The following is a 13,898-nucleotide window of genomic DNA, read 5'->3' as shown; positions in this document are numbered from 1 at the left end:
AGCCCTTAGAGCCACCCAGAGCGCGCCACTCTACTCCGGCGGTGATCTAGGGCCCAGGGCACCGGGACTGCTACAATAGCCCTGGCAGCAGCCAGGAGCCCCAGGCCTTCGAGAACAGCCCAGACCTGGGGAAGTTGCAAATCTCCTTCCTCCCCTCAGCGGCAGGCCTGGTCCCATATATGGAAATGGCAAGCTCATTGCTTTGCTGCCACTGGCCCCTCCATGCACCCAGCTCTTCGCTTGTGTCCCCCATGTAGCCGGGCACTGCGGCACGCCCGACCCCATCGTCAACGGGCAGATCAATGGGGAGAACTACAACTACCGAGGCAGTGTGGTGTACCAGTGCCAGCCTGGCTTTCGCCTCATTGGCATGTCGGTGCGGATCTGCCAGCAGGACCACCACTGGTCTGGAAAGACTCCTGTCTGTGTGCGTAAGTATGTTGTCTGGTTTCTTTAGCCCTGCTGTTTCAGGGAGAGAGGCGGACGAGGCAGGCTCCTACTTCCTGTAGGAGTTCACAGACTGAGAGAGCAAAGGGGGGGGGGGGAAGTCCTTTGAACAAGCAAGGAAGAACTGGTTGGTCTGGGGAGAGGAAGAGCGTTTTGCATGTAGGTGATCAGACCAGGTTTCAGCCCCTGCAAGACATGCTTGCCAGCTGGGCCTGCATTCAGGATTTGGGAGTTGGGAAGATAACCTCAGTCTTATTTCTATCTCCTATATTAAAAAATCTCCCCACCCCCTTTTGAATTGCGACTGGTGTGTTTGCAGCCTCTGCTGCCTTTCCAAGCAAGAGACTCTGTACGGAGGCTGTGGCCTTATCACACCTGCAGGTGATCCTTCTGGTTCAAAGTTGCGGCACATGGATGAAGGACATTGACAGCCACCCGGGGGGTAGGAGTTGTCCTCTACTTAGCCCAAGCCCAGCCTCGCGGGCTGTTAATCTAGCACCTTTCAGACACGTTAACACTCTTTTCAAAAAGGGAGAAAATAAAATGTAAGCAGCTTTCCAAGAGACACTTGGAATGGGAAGCAAACAAATTAATTCTCGGGGCGTTCTGAGGAGATTCTAGCGTGGTTTCAGCCACCGTGCTGGGAACAAAATTGGAGTGGCCAAACTGTGTAGGCGAGCAGCCACATTTTGCTAACTTGTGATTTATGGGCTTTCTCATGAGCTGTCCCCCTGTTGGTTTTGTGCCTCTAATCGGCCATCTGTTCGAGAGATCCTTCCTGCACCAAGAATTTCCCCCTGCTAAAATACCTTTGGGCAGATTTGCACACATTGCCACGTGTGTGGCTTCCCTCGGGTGCATGCGAGTCTTGTGAATGCCAAATGTGCGCTCGTGTTGCATGCGTATCTCACCTGCATGCGCAGGAGAAAACTTTGTGTCTGTAGCAGGAGAGGGAAGATTTGAAATATTGATGATTGATTTCTGTACATATGTCAGTGTCGGATCCACAAACCCTCTCACCCTTTTCTTGGGTTTATTTTCTTTTTCTTCGTGTATATTTTTAACTGGCGAGAGCTTACGACATTGCTGCACTTGTGTCTCTTGCCAGAGAACAGTGTCCAGGGAGGTACACTAGAATGGAGTAATACCTTTCTGTATGCCGATCTCAAGTCCACCGCTGTCAAGCTGGAGAAACTATATTGCAGTCATTTAGAAAAACTTCCATGGCCAGGGTGGATATCTTGCTGAGTTACTCAGCCTCTTGCTGAGTTACTCCTTATATATCACAAACCCCTTCTGGGGTTAGATCTCTAACACTACCCGATCTGGTGCCCTCTGTAGAGCGTCTCTAAGGCTATGTCTACACTCGTGGCTTCTTGTGCGAGTAATATGCAAATGAGGCTAAGCGTGGAATATCGCTGAGCCTCATTTGCATACCTACTGAGCCACCATTTTTTTCAGAAGAGGCTCTTGCGCAAGAAGGAGCATCTACACTGCCCCTTCTTGTGCAAGAAAAACCCTCTTGTGCAATGCCGTTCTTCCTGTCAAGTAATAGGTGTAACAGCATTGCGCAAGAGGATTTTTCTTGTGCAAGAAGGGGCAGCGTAGACGCTCCTTCTTGCCCAAGAGCCTCTTCTGAAAAAAATGGTGGCTCATTAGGTATGCAAATGAGGCTCGGCAATATTCCACGCTTAGCCTCATTTGCATATTACTCACGCAAGAAGCCACGAGTGTAGACATAGCCTAAGTCTCTTGCATCACCCTGGACAAGAGAGGTGCCTCTATGGCTTCCCTTCCTTTGCCTTTGCAGGGCTATATCTTCAAGTCCCTTCATTTATCAGCAGCTCTCCACTGGGAGCTGTCCATTGTGCTGCTGTTCCCCCAGCCAGCCAGTTACCCCTGGTCTTTTCTCCCTCAAGTCTGGACTGCAAGGGACTGCTGCTGTGCCTTGCAGCTCCTTTTGTAGGCCTTCTGGGCCTCTGATTGGCCGGTTTCTTCCGTCCCCCACTCTAGCCTCCTGGAGGACTTCTCTATGGCTCTTTCTGAGCTCAGGGCTTGGTCCACCCCATTACAAAGGATATCGAGCTGGATGTGGGAGTGATCAGGTGGCATTCTCTGGACCTGTCTGTTGCAAGAGTAAATCAGAATGGCCCATTCCAACCTTAAAACATCCAAAATTAGTCTGGATTTAAGCCCGAGGCCAGAACCTGGCTCAAAAGATCAATTCTCATCTCCTTCGTGCCCAAAATGTTGTAGCCATCAGTGAAGTTACTCCTGATTTACACAGGTGTAAGTGAGAGGAGAGTCAGTTCCTATCCTACGATACATTTGCTAATTGATCTTTTCAGTAAATAAGCTAGTTAAATAACTGACTGGATTTCTGACTATGGTGTTGTGACATAGTGGGGGCGGGCTGTCTGCTCTGTAACACAGTGTGGTATGGGGGTGCCTTGCTGGTTGCTGGGCCTGGGCAGTGGGTGACCTCCACTGGCGGCTGTTTGTAGCATGGCCCAACAGGACAGCGGATGAGCCAGTACGCCAGGGTCTCCCAACCTGTCCGACCGGTCGCCTCCCAGGGCAAGAGACAAAGGGAGGAAGGCGGAGAACAACACCTGTCTGGGGGGCAGGGCTGGAAGAGAGGCAGTTTCTGTCTGGAATCATGGAGGAAGCAGCCTAAGCAAGGGGCTGGGATTTAGGGGCCCAGTCTCCCCCATCTCAAGGGGGGCTGTGGCATCCTAGGCCTGGCCCTATAACTAAGTTACATCTGTGCTGTGCTGCATCCTTGGAGAAGCAATAAACGCCCTTAGTCCTACTGGCTGGTGAAGTCTGTTCGTGCCACTACGGGGGTGCAGGAGTCGGGGAACCCCGGCACGTCGTCACAGGTGTAAATAAATATTAAATTTCCTCTTATAAGGAGATGATACAAGCCATATATTTCATATCTCAATTTGTCGGTTGCTCGTTTCCAATCTGTGTTGTAGCTTTAAATGCTCAGCCATGATAGCATCATCCATTTCAGAGCAACATACAGAACAGTTAGTAGATGCCCTGCAAAGCAATACATAATACAGACAAGTCCTGCAGAACTTCATGGATGCTCCAAAATTCAGAGCCGTTTATACCCCAGGGTTTTCCTCTGTTCTGTTCTGAAGCTAACGGTCATAGGAAAATTGGGCTCCGGGTCTGATACCTGGTTTCAAATGCACCGAAAATGTTGAGAATGTTTAGATACAAGATCTTGGTTCATTTTTACTAGCCGTCTGTGAACCACAATGAGAAGTAGAAAACCCATTTACCCTGCTTAGTTGAATACTGAGCCAGGGCCAGTAACTGACTCAAGCTACGTTTACACTGCCAGTTTTTTTCAGCAGAAGATATGCAAATAGTACTCTCATTTGCTTATCTTCTGCCGATCCTTTTTGCGGAAGAGGTTTTGCCGCTAAAAAGCTCCATGTAGACGGGACCATTTGTCGGGAAAAAAAACCTTTTGCACAAGATCCTGCAAACCTCATTTTTTGAGGAAGACGGGATCTTGAACAAAAGGTTTTTTCCGGCAAATGACACCATCTACACAGGGATTTTTAGTGGCAAAACCTCTTCTGCAAAAAGCATCAGCAGAAGATATGCAAATAAGAGCATGTTTTGTGTATCTTCTGCGGGAAAAAACCCGGCAGTGTAGACATAGCCTGATGGCTGGGTAAGCCATCCGTTCTTGACTGGTGGGAATTTTCAAACCACACCTTCAGCAGGTCAGATTAGTGAACCCCACAGCATGTGTAACGCACGTGCATTTTCATGCAGTGAATCCAACAGCAGCCCAGGGCACCCAACCGTTAGAATTAAGCAAGTCCCGTTGCTTGCCTGCATCAATTCCCTTTGCACTGGTAACTTTCCCTTTCCCATGCAGGGGGCCTTACTGGGACTTTCAGTCGCTGAGCTTAGCTTCATTTCCTTTTTTGGCCATGACAAGCTCATTTGGCTCCTTGTGGGTTTTGAGCATCCTGCGCAGGGGCTGGATGTTCAAAAGGCGGCCTCAAAGTAATGAAAGCTACAGCAGCCCTGTAGGGTGACATACATGCAAAGTAATTAAAGCAGCGCTTGTTGGGCTTTGAAAATAGATGCCTTGAGGCTGTGTCATTATTTATACAGAAGCAGGGCACTGTGCTGTCCCTTCATAACTCCCTGTCTCATTAATGGCTTTCGCAGCGGCTTTATTATGTATGAACTGGATTGCGTGGTACATGTTGGCTACAGGGGGGTTTATTTGTATGCTGACAAAGAATCCACAACCTAGTTCCCAATTGCTCCAATACCACCCTAATGGTGACTCATCAACACCTACTTGACATCCGTCTTCATGCCTCGAGGCCCAATCTAGTCACTTGCTAGGGGCCCGGAAGAAATGTCTTTCCCCCTGGGTATCATCTTGCCCAGTTGATCAGCTGTATTATTTTGTCCCACTTTTCTCTGTAGCGTCCAGCACATGCAGCTGTTGGAGACAACATCTTAGACTTCTAGTAATGGACTATTGGGGTATGTCTAGACTGCATCCTTCTGTCAGCAGAGGGATGCAGATTAGGCAAGTCGACATTGCAAAGAGATTTAAATATCCCGCACCTAATTTGCATAAAAATGGCCACCGTTTTTGCCGACAAAGTGCTGAATCGGCAAAAATGGCATCCATTTTTAGGCAAATTAAGCACGGGATATTTAAATCCCCGCTTCATTTGCAATGTCGACCTGCTTAATTTGCATCTCTTTGCTGACAGACGGATACAGTCTAGACATACCTTTAGTCTGTTTCAGCATGACGGTTCCTATGTCCTCCAGTCTGTGTGGCTTTCCGACTGACGAGCAAAGGACGTCATGTTCTTAACATGGCCAGAAGGCTCTTAGCCAAAAATCCTCAAGCATCCTTCACCAGTGGAAAATACTGCTGTACTCTGGAATAAAGATCCCCAATGTTATTCCTTGCAGTAGGGTTGCTTAAATCCCTCTTTAAGACCGGTTTCTTCCGGGGCTGGGGGAGAGGGCAAAGTGCCAATCAGTTCCTGCCATGAGGGCAGGGGACTGGACTCGATGGCCTCTCAAGGTCCCTTCCAGTCCTAGTATTCTATGATTCTATGACCAAACCAAGCCTGCATTAAGTCCAAGCACTATCTCGACTGATTGGCCACATAATCCTGCTGTTGTATCCATTGGCTCTCTGACCCCACCCTACCCCTTGTAAGCATCACCACACCGGGTCAGACCCCTGGCCCATTTTACCCAACATCCTGTCTCGGACTGTGGCCAACCCTAACTGCTTCACAGGGAAGTGTGAGAAAGTCCTGCAGTTCTGAGATAATCTGCTTCTTTACCCCCATCAGTCAAAAGCTGGTTTACACCCTGAAGCAGAAGGGTTTCACTCCCTCTCTCTCGTCTCCCGCCATTTGGGTTGTACGCTCTCCGAGTCAGGTACCAGGAACCTGATTTTTCTCTTGCTGTTCAATCTCTTTCCTCCCCTCCCGCTCCTCCCACGCTGCCCAGGACTTCGGTGCGGTTACTTCTGATTTACACCTGGACGAGCGAGAGATGAATTAGGCCTCTTGGCTTTGAATGACTAGGCAGTGCTTAGCACGTCTGTGGATGCGCAGTGAATGAATTAATAATGGCTGAGATTTTCAGACGGGCCTAGGAGAGTTAGGCACCCAAATCACAGGGAAGGGCAGGGGGAATTGGATACTGAACTCCTTTAAGAAACGCCCCTCAGTGGAACAATACAGGGAGCGATTCCCTGCTGGTGTAAATCAGTGTAGTTCCAAAGACGGGGCCCTCGATGCTTAGGCTGGCTGTGGTGGAACATGGTGGTATTTTCTTGGTGCCCTTATTCCTTCCAGGCCGAATGCTCCCTTCCTGCAGCCCAAGAGGTAATGTCTCCACTTTCTGATTGTAGCCATCACGTGCGGTCACCCCGGCAACCCAGCCAATGGCCTGACGCAAGGGAGCCAGTTCAACTTGAACGACGTGGCCAAGTTTGTCTGCAACGTCGGGTACCACTTGGAAGGGGCGTCCCAGTCCCAGTGCCTGGCGAACGGACAGTGGAGCAACTCCCTGCCCACCTGCCGTGGTAAGTCGTCTTCCCCTTTGGGCCTCGCTCAACCACTAAGGTTACGGCCTGGAGCATATGAAGGCCGCAGCCCCTTGAAAGGAAGCTGAGACTGGAAGGAGTGGATGGCGGCTAAGCTACAGTCCAAAGTTTAGAAACGCCTTCAGGTGTGCAGCGTAACAGGGTTGTGACAAGGGAATAACAGCAACGCGGCTTCTCCCTCCTGATGCGCCAGGTACATCAGAGTGGCTACATGGGAAATGGAGGTCGAAGAAGGGCATGTTCCCCCTCCCTCCCTGCCATAGGCTGAGCCCCAAACAGGGGTCTCCTCTGTTTTACGCTTCCATTCTTCATCATGAAACTTTTGGTTTCTAGTTACAGCCCCTGGGCCAGATTTTCTGCTGGTGTTAATCAGCGCAGCTCCATTGGTCACATCAGTCTATTGGGTTGGGTGACATTCTACCAGTTTTCACCAGCTGCAACTCTGGCCCAAGCAGAAATCCTGGCAGATAGAGGCTGAGTTTTGTTCTCCCCACTCTGTCATTCTTGCTGCTGATGTGGTGCTATTGAGGTAGCAGGGAGGTGGAACTGGGAAGCACAGAGAGGAGGTGATGGGGGTGTTGCTAATGAAGGAACAGTGCAAAGGACACACCCTGTGAGCAAGAGGCGTTGGACTTTGTTTCTCTCTGTGCCACAACCTTGGTTAATCCTGGTTCCTGGACTCCAGAGTGATGCCACGCTGAGTCAGCGTAAAGCAGAGTTTGCAGCGGAGCGGGAAAATGAGAGTGACATTTGAAGGTTAAACATTCCTGTGTGGCATAAGCAGACACAACCTCCCACCCCCTTGAATTCAGAGGCATTGCTTCTACTCACCCCTGTGCTGATCCGATCCCGTGTTCTCTCCCCTGCCCCTCCCCACCACACTCCAATGGATAGAAGTGTGAATTGCAAATAAGAAAAAAAATCACCGGGCCAAATCTGCAGCTGGTATCAGTCAGGACAAGCCCCATTGAAATCAGCAAGAGTTATGCCAATCCATACCAGTCAAGGATCTGACTCCGGGCTGGTCTGCTGTCCTCTCCCGCAGGAGATCGATCTAATTTACACCACTTCAGTGACGTGACTAGTGGAGCTGAAGCCAATGTGCTTAGATTGCCTTACTGTGGTATCTTCACCTCAGTGCGTCCATGGGTGATGCTCTCCTGTTAACTCCCCAGGTGCTTCTCATTGAGGTGGAGTACCAGAGTTGATAGGAGGGCAATTGGCGGCCGATTTGTTGTGTCTACATTAGACATGATATATCGACCCCTGCTGGATCGAAATCATGTCTACATTAGATACGATATATCGACCCCTGCTGGATCGAAATCATGTCTACATTAGATACGATATATCAACCTCTGCTGGATTGATCGCTGCCCCGTTGATACAGCCCGTAGTGAAGATGTTCCTCCAGAAACAATCAGTCATGTTCCCATATGCTAACCTCTCTATCCTCTCGTTTCTAGGGCTTCCTGCCTTCTTTAGTATCAACATTAAAGTTCACTTACCAAATTCCCTCCTTCCCTCCCCTACCCATCCTTGCACTCCCTTCCTCTACCCCAGTGTTTCTTAAACTGTGTTCCATAGCACACCGGTGTGCAGCGAGACAGTCGGAGGTGTGCCATGGAGAACAACAGAGTTCAAAATGGCCACCCTTAAAGGGGCAGGCAACCTTTTTTTTCTTTTGGTCAATAACTTTTTCCTGCTCTCCCCCCTCCCCCCCCCCGCTTTTTTTGTTGTTCAACAAAAAATCCTTGGTGTTCCTCATAAAATAAATTATTGTTTGGTGTCCCTCGGTCTTAAAAAGTTTAAGAAACACTGCTCTACCCTGTCAAGCAAGTTATCTCTGTCCCTCCTGCTGTCCGGTGAATGACAAAGGCAGCCCTTCCCACCTTCTCCCTTACGGCCAGTTAGAGGGGCTCTGTCTCTGCCCATCATATGGCGGAATGGGGCCCATTTATTTTGATTGCGTTTTGTTTTTAAAGACAGAAAAAAGAACCCAAACCACGGAATGTGTGACTTGCAATTTCTTCCCCTTTTGTCTCTTTGTTCTTTGTTACACCCTTGGTTTTGTATTTTTGTATTTTTTGTTGTTGTTGTTTGCTTGCAGTTGTAAACTGTACGGACCCCGGGCACCTGGAAAACAGCATCCGGCAAGTACAGCCAAGTGGTCCGCACAGATTCAGCTTTGGAACAACTGTCTCATATCAGTGCAACCATGGATATTACTTATTGGGCACACATGTTCTTTCCTGTCAGGGGGATGGCACGTGGGATCGATCCCTCCCGCAGTGTCTTTGTAAGTTGTTCGGAGTGTACCCTTTTTGCTTAGGGCGTTGCTAAAGAAGTCGTACTCAAATGGTCTATTGCAACCTTTCACCCCAAAGGATTTCCCTCCCCAAAACTGATGCCTGCTAGGTGTGAGCCAAAGCCCCTTGGAGTCAATGTCACCTTCCTATCCGCTGCACCAGGCTTTGGATCATGCCCCTGGACAGAAAAAAAATTACGCTGCAGGGAGCAATTAGATGAACTACGGGCCATTTCACCCACCAATGAAATGCAGCGGCCTTTGCGTTTGGATCCTGACTCCATTCTGCTCCAGCGCCTGGATCGTAGGTGACAGCAAGAAGTGTCACTTCTCCAGTGGATACCACATAGGGAATTTATGGGAGGGCAGCATGTAATTAGCCAGAGCAGATTTAGCCCAGCACATACACATCTGAATTTGCACCCGCCCACTCACTCCCATGTCTTTGGAGAGAGGCAATGTCAGTGCAGTATTGAAATAAACGCCCTCGTTGCTTTTACTCTTTTGCAAAATGCACATTCCAGAGGACTCGCTGCTTGTCTCAGGTAGGATTTTGCCTTGCTAGTTACGGAGATATTTATAAGTAAAGGCTCAGTGAAACGAGACAGGAGAGTCTCTGTCAGGGCTTGGGGTAAAGGAGCAATTTGATTTGAGAGAGGGGAACTCTGAGCTGTGTCATTTTGAGCCAATAGCAGCACTGCCTGGAACTGATCAAAGCAGCCATCTTAATACACTCCATGATGTGCAGTTAAGATCCTAAGCACACGGCTCAGGTACTGGCAAATTTGTTTAGTCTCGCGAGGCGTGCCTATAGTGCAGCATATGTTATGCATAGAGCCCTGTGTGGATACGAAATGTGTATCCGCATTTGTGTACACAAAAATGAGCCATGGGTATCCGCATTGATGCCCATGGACACAGATGCCCACAGATTTAAAGGGATATCCATCAATTTGCAGGCTCTAGATATAAAATTGGGTCTGCATCCATACCCACAAAAATAAGCTGTGGATATCTGCACCCATGTCTGTGGATGTGAATACCCGTGGATATCCATGGATCTGCAGGGCTCTAGTTGTGTGCCCTGTGGTGTACTATGTTTGTGAGTGCTTTGTAGCACACACATGCATGCACACACATTGCTGTCCCTTTAAAAGTATATTAGACCCAAGAATTATGTGCCCCAAACAAGTCTGGATCCATATAACCCCAAAGATTGATATTTGGCACTAGGCTGGATGAGACACAATGTAAGAAAATCATTTTTACAACAGTGACAAATGTCAAGTAACACAGCACCATGCAATCCTTAGATACAGTGGAGGAGTGGCAGTGTATGAACCCGACAGACAGACAGATAGATGGGGGGGGTGATAGATAGATGGAGCAGGAGTGTGGATAGATAGATAGACAGAGTGATGGACAGACAGACAGAGGGTGTGTGTGGGGATAGATAGATGGATGCTCTGTAATATAATACAGGATTTTCCTACTAAGCAAACAGGCTGGATTAGTAGTAAGAGTAACACCAAGCTTAACAGGTATAAATTATAATGCTTTTCATCAGTAGATCTCAAAGCACTTCACAGGAGGTCAATATCACGCTTGCCCATTTGCAGATGGGGAAACTGAGGCACAAAATGGCAAAGCAGCTTGCCTGAGGGTGCTCTTGCTACTAAATCACACTGCCCAAGGAACCTGACTCCCATCAGAGAGGCAGCACTGATTGCAATAGGCACTGCATTATGGCATAATTCACCATGCCCCTAATGGCCCCCAACAGATCATCCAAAGCAGCCTAGTGTCTCACCCTAATCCCACAAAGGCAATTTCCAATGATAGAGCAGACACGGAAAAAATAAAGACCCTGGCTCGAGGTGTGCTCATTCCCTGCACAGCTCAACCCAACCTTCCAGTTCAAGGCTCCTTAGCAGACTTGGTGGATTTTCCATGGAACCCATAAAGCACTTCCCAAGGAAGAAGGGCTGTGGTGAGGACAAGGGGCAGGCGAGGGGAACGGGAAACATGCCCCTTAGAGACGATTATTGATTTTCACATTCACAAATTCCTTCCTCAAGATTCAGATCACGAGTGCTTGTGATTGGTGCATCTGCTCTTCAGAACCGGCACCTTGTACAACGATGAAACCCAGCAATCCAAAATGGAGGGGACTGTTCCCCCCATTCTTCTCCTATCCAGCTCCTTAAATTAATTCAGCTGAGCTGTTCCAAAGCCTCAATCTTTTTATTTATCTTTTCATTCATTTATTTCTTTTTCCTTTTTACACCAAGTCATAAAAACTAGGTTTTTTGGCACAATTTTCTTTTCCTTTGTTACCAGCATGCCACTATCTTACATGTAGAAGCACGTTGCACAAAGCCCTGGGAAATTGACAAGTGATAACCAGCTACCTTGGACTCTATAGGCATTCAGATCAAGTAGCCAACCTTCTCATACCTGGGGGCTTCAAGCCGGGCGCTTTAAATCCATAGCCACGCTGCTAAATAAACCTGGTCTTCTTCAAAAGTGTTGAAGGCCTACTACTTCCATTGAGGTCAGAGGATTTTATGCACATTTCACCACCTTTGAAAATCAGGCCAGTGCTATTTAGCTGCCTAATCGGATTTACAAGCGTAGTTTTTCAAAGCTGCTGGTGATTTACAGTCTCTTGATTTGGGGGAGCGCAACTAGAAATGCCTGAAAAGGGGGTTTGCTATTGAGAGGAAGGGTGTTCGGGACTTTCTGAAGACCCTTGAAGTGTCATGCCTTTGGTACCTGTAATCACGGGTCACTTTTTAAAATATAGACCCAGGAACTTTACCTTCATGTTACCCAGGTTTGAACATTTTGGTTTCTGAGTATTTAAAGAACAACAGATTTTCCTCCCTGTTCTTTAAAGGGGCGCAAGAGGGACTGATATAATAAATGAAATTGACACCAGCAAAATCTAGCACAATGGAAGAAATCTGTTCTGACCGTCTGTTCACATGCTTAAAAACCCACAGCACTGTCACATAATTTTAGCTTAGGTGAGCCTGCTGGAGTATCCATTAGTGAATTGTTCGGTACAATTTGAGTTTATTAACTATCAACTAATGTCGTTGGAAAAAAGCTCTCGATTTAGTCCCAGCTCTGTCCCAGTATCTTTCAAAGGCCACGTACATAGACCAGTATTTCTCAACATGTTCCACGAGATCACTTTGGGGAGGTCCCTAGGGGTCCCGCTCTGCTGTGTTTAACTAAAGGGTCCGTAGCCACAGAGCCTCACGGCTCCCATTGGCTCTGGTTCACCGTTTCCAGCCACGGGAAGCAGCAGTCCAGGCCACACCACTTCTCACGGCTCCCTTTGGCTGGAAACAGAGCCTCGAGACTCCATGGCTACTGCCACTTTCGTTAAACAAAGCAATGTGGTCCGTTAGTGGCTTTCCCAAAGCAAGCCCGCAGAACACTTTGGAGAAACACGGACACAGACATAGACAGCCTCTTCTTGATGCATACATCTTGCTTTCCACCTAAGCAGACGGGAGAAAGGCATCCCCTGCTAATCTTTCCCTTCAGCAGCCCTCATGGCATGTGGCCCTTTCATTAAGACTCGTTTAGATCAGCTCATATTTAATGGCGTCTGGAGCTGTCAGCTTGTTTGCGCACAGCCAAGCTTCATTAATAGTTAAGCTAAATAAACCGATTTGTTATTGTTAACAGTGTTTTCACTAGCAGTCAGAGGGTGAGTGGTTCTGACGAGCCGCTGGAGTAATTTCATCAGGTGTGACATTGCATCTAATATGACAGCGTGCTGGCAGAATCCCATGCCGGCAAGGGATATGTGGGTGTATAAATATTCATATCTAATAGGGGATGAATGTGCACAAGAACGTGCAAAATAGGTGCCTGGGAAATCCTTGCTCATGTGTGCACTTGGTTATTTGCACGCCCAGACCTGAGACAAACTCTGTGCAAAGGTTTACGTGACTAGCCCAGTGAAATCCACTCCCGTGGACCAAGTCCACCTTTGTGCACCATTCAAAGCCTCTTGAGCACCTCCCTGGTGCATGGTGCTTGTGCTGGCTTGGTGGAGTCAGTATGACTTGCACCTGATTGTGAGTAAGGGCGTGTAAGATTTTAATGGGCAGTTCATGCTGAGGTCACGTAGGGCCAGCTGCTCCCCTGGGGTAAATTGGCCAGGCTCTGATGAAGTCAGTGGGGCTGTGCTGATTTACCCCAACTGAGGGATCTGGCCCATAACCGTTTGCTCAGGGCTTGTAAATTCCACAGCATGGGTACAAAGGGGGAGAGTTTTGCATCTCTTGCCATTGCACCTTCCTTTTGGATGCTCATCCCCCGGCGGTTAAATAGTGATACAAGCCATGACGTCATTCTCTTTCTTTCAGTGGTTTCCTGTGGCCACCCTGGCTCCCCGCCCCACTCCCAGATCTCAGGCGATAGGTACACGGTTGGCTCTGTCGTCCGCTACAGCTGCCTGGGGAAGCGGAGTCTGATCGGCAACTCCACACGCATGTGCCAGCTGGACGGGCACTGGAGTGGCTCCCTCCCTCACTGCTCAGGTGAGACGGCCAGGAAACGTGGCCGGGGTAGTGCAATAGCCTTCTTCTTAGGGAGAAGGGGGAGGGAATCCATTGCACTTCCCCGCTGGCCTCCTGCTGCAAAGGAGCAGCCCTAGATTCTTCTAACCAAAGGAAGGATTGGCTCTTGCAGGATTTAGAAAGCCCCCGCTGGTGCCCAGCTGTCCAGCCTCCAGCACCTTGGCTGGTGGAGCCGTTGGAAAGCAAACTTTGCCCTGCGGCACGGGATGAATGAAATCCTTGCTCCAAACATAACACATCCCGGTCTGGCCCAGGCTGCAGCGTGCTCTTTGCTATTCAGCGGCTCCTGTTGTGCTTCTGTGCAGCATGTGGATTGGGGGGAAGGATTCAGCCTCTCAAATTGCTCCTCACATCCAAATGTCCCATTCACTCCTCCTTTCTCAGGCATTCAGAGAAGTCAGAGTCCCCTGTC

At 48.8% G+C, this 13,898-nt stretch overlaps 1 protein-coding gene across 1 annotated transcript in view; it reads left to right on the top strand.

Annotated features, from left to right (window-relative positions):
• The window catches only part of CSMD2 (CUB and Sushi multiple domains 2), a 743,482-nt gene that overhangs the window by 668,562 nt on the left and 61,022 nt on the right, over positions 1 to 13,898 (top strand). The window contains exons 53-56 of the mRNA XM_014578911.3: positions 258 to 431; positions 6,383 to 6,556; positions 8,688 to 8,876; positions 13,274 to 13,447. Of these exons, the coding sequence (XP_014434397.3) occupies positions 258 to 431; positions 6,383 to 6,556; positions 8,688 to 8,876; positions 13,274 to 13,447 (711 nt within the window). The remainder of the gene's footprint in view (positions 1 to 257; positions 432 to 6,382; positions 6,557 to 8,687; positions 8,877 to 13,273; positions 13,448 to 13,898) is intronic.

The sequence above is a fragment of the Pelodiscus sinensis genome, chromosome 25 (genome assembly GCF_049634645.1).
Source record: "Pelodiscus sinensis isolate JC-2024 chromosome 25, ASM4963464v1, whole genome shotgun sequence".
In the NCBI taxonomy this organism is placed as follows: Eukaryota; Metazoa; Chordata; order Testudines; family Trionychidae; genus Pelodiscus; species Pelodiscus sinensis.
Note: the sequence above shows the minus strand (reverse complement) of the source record. Positions and strands in the feature narration are given on the sequence as shown.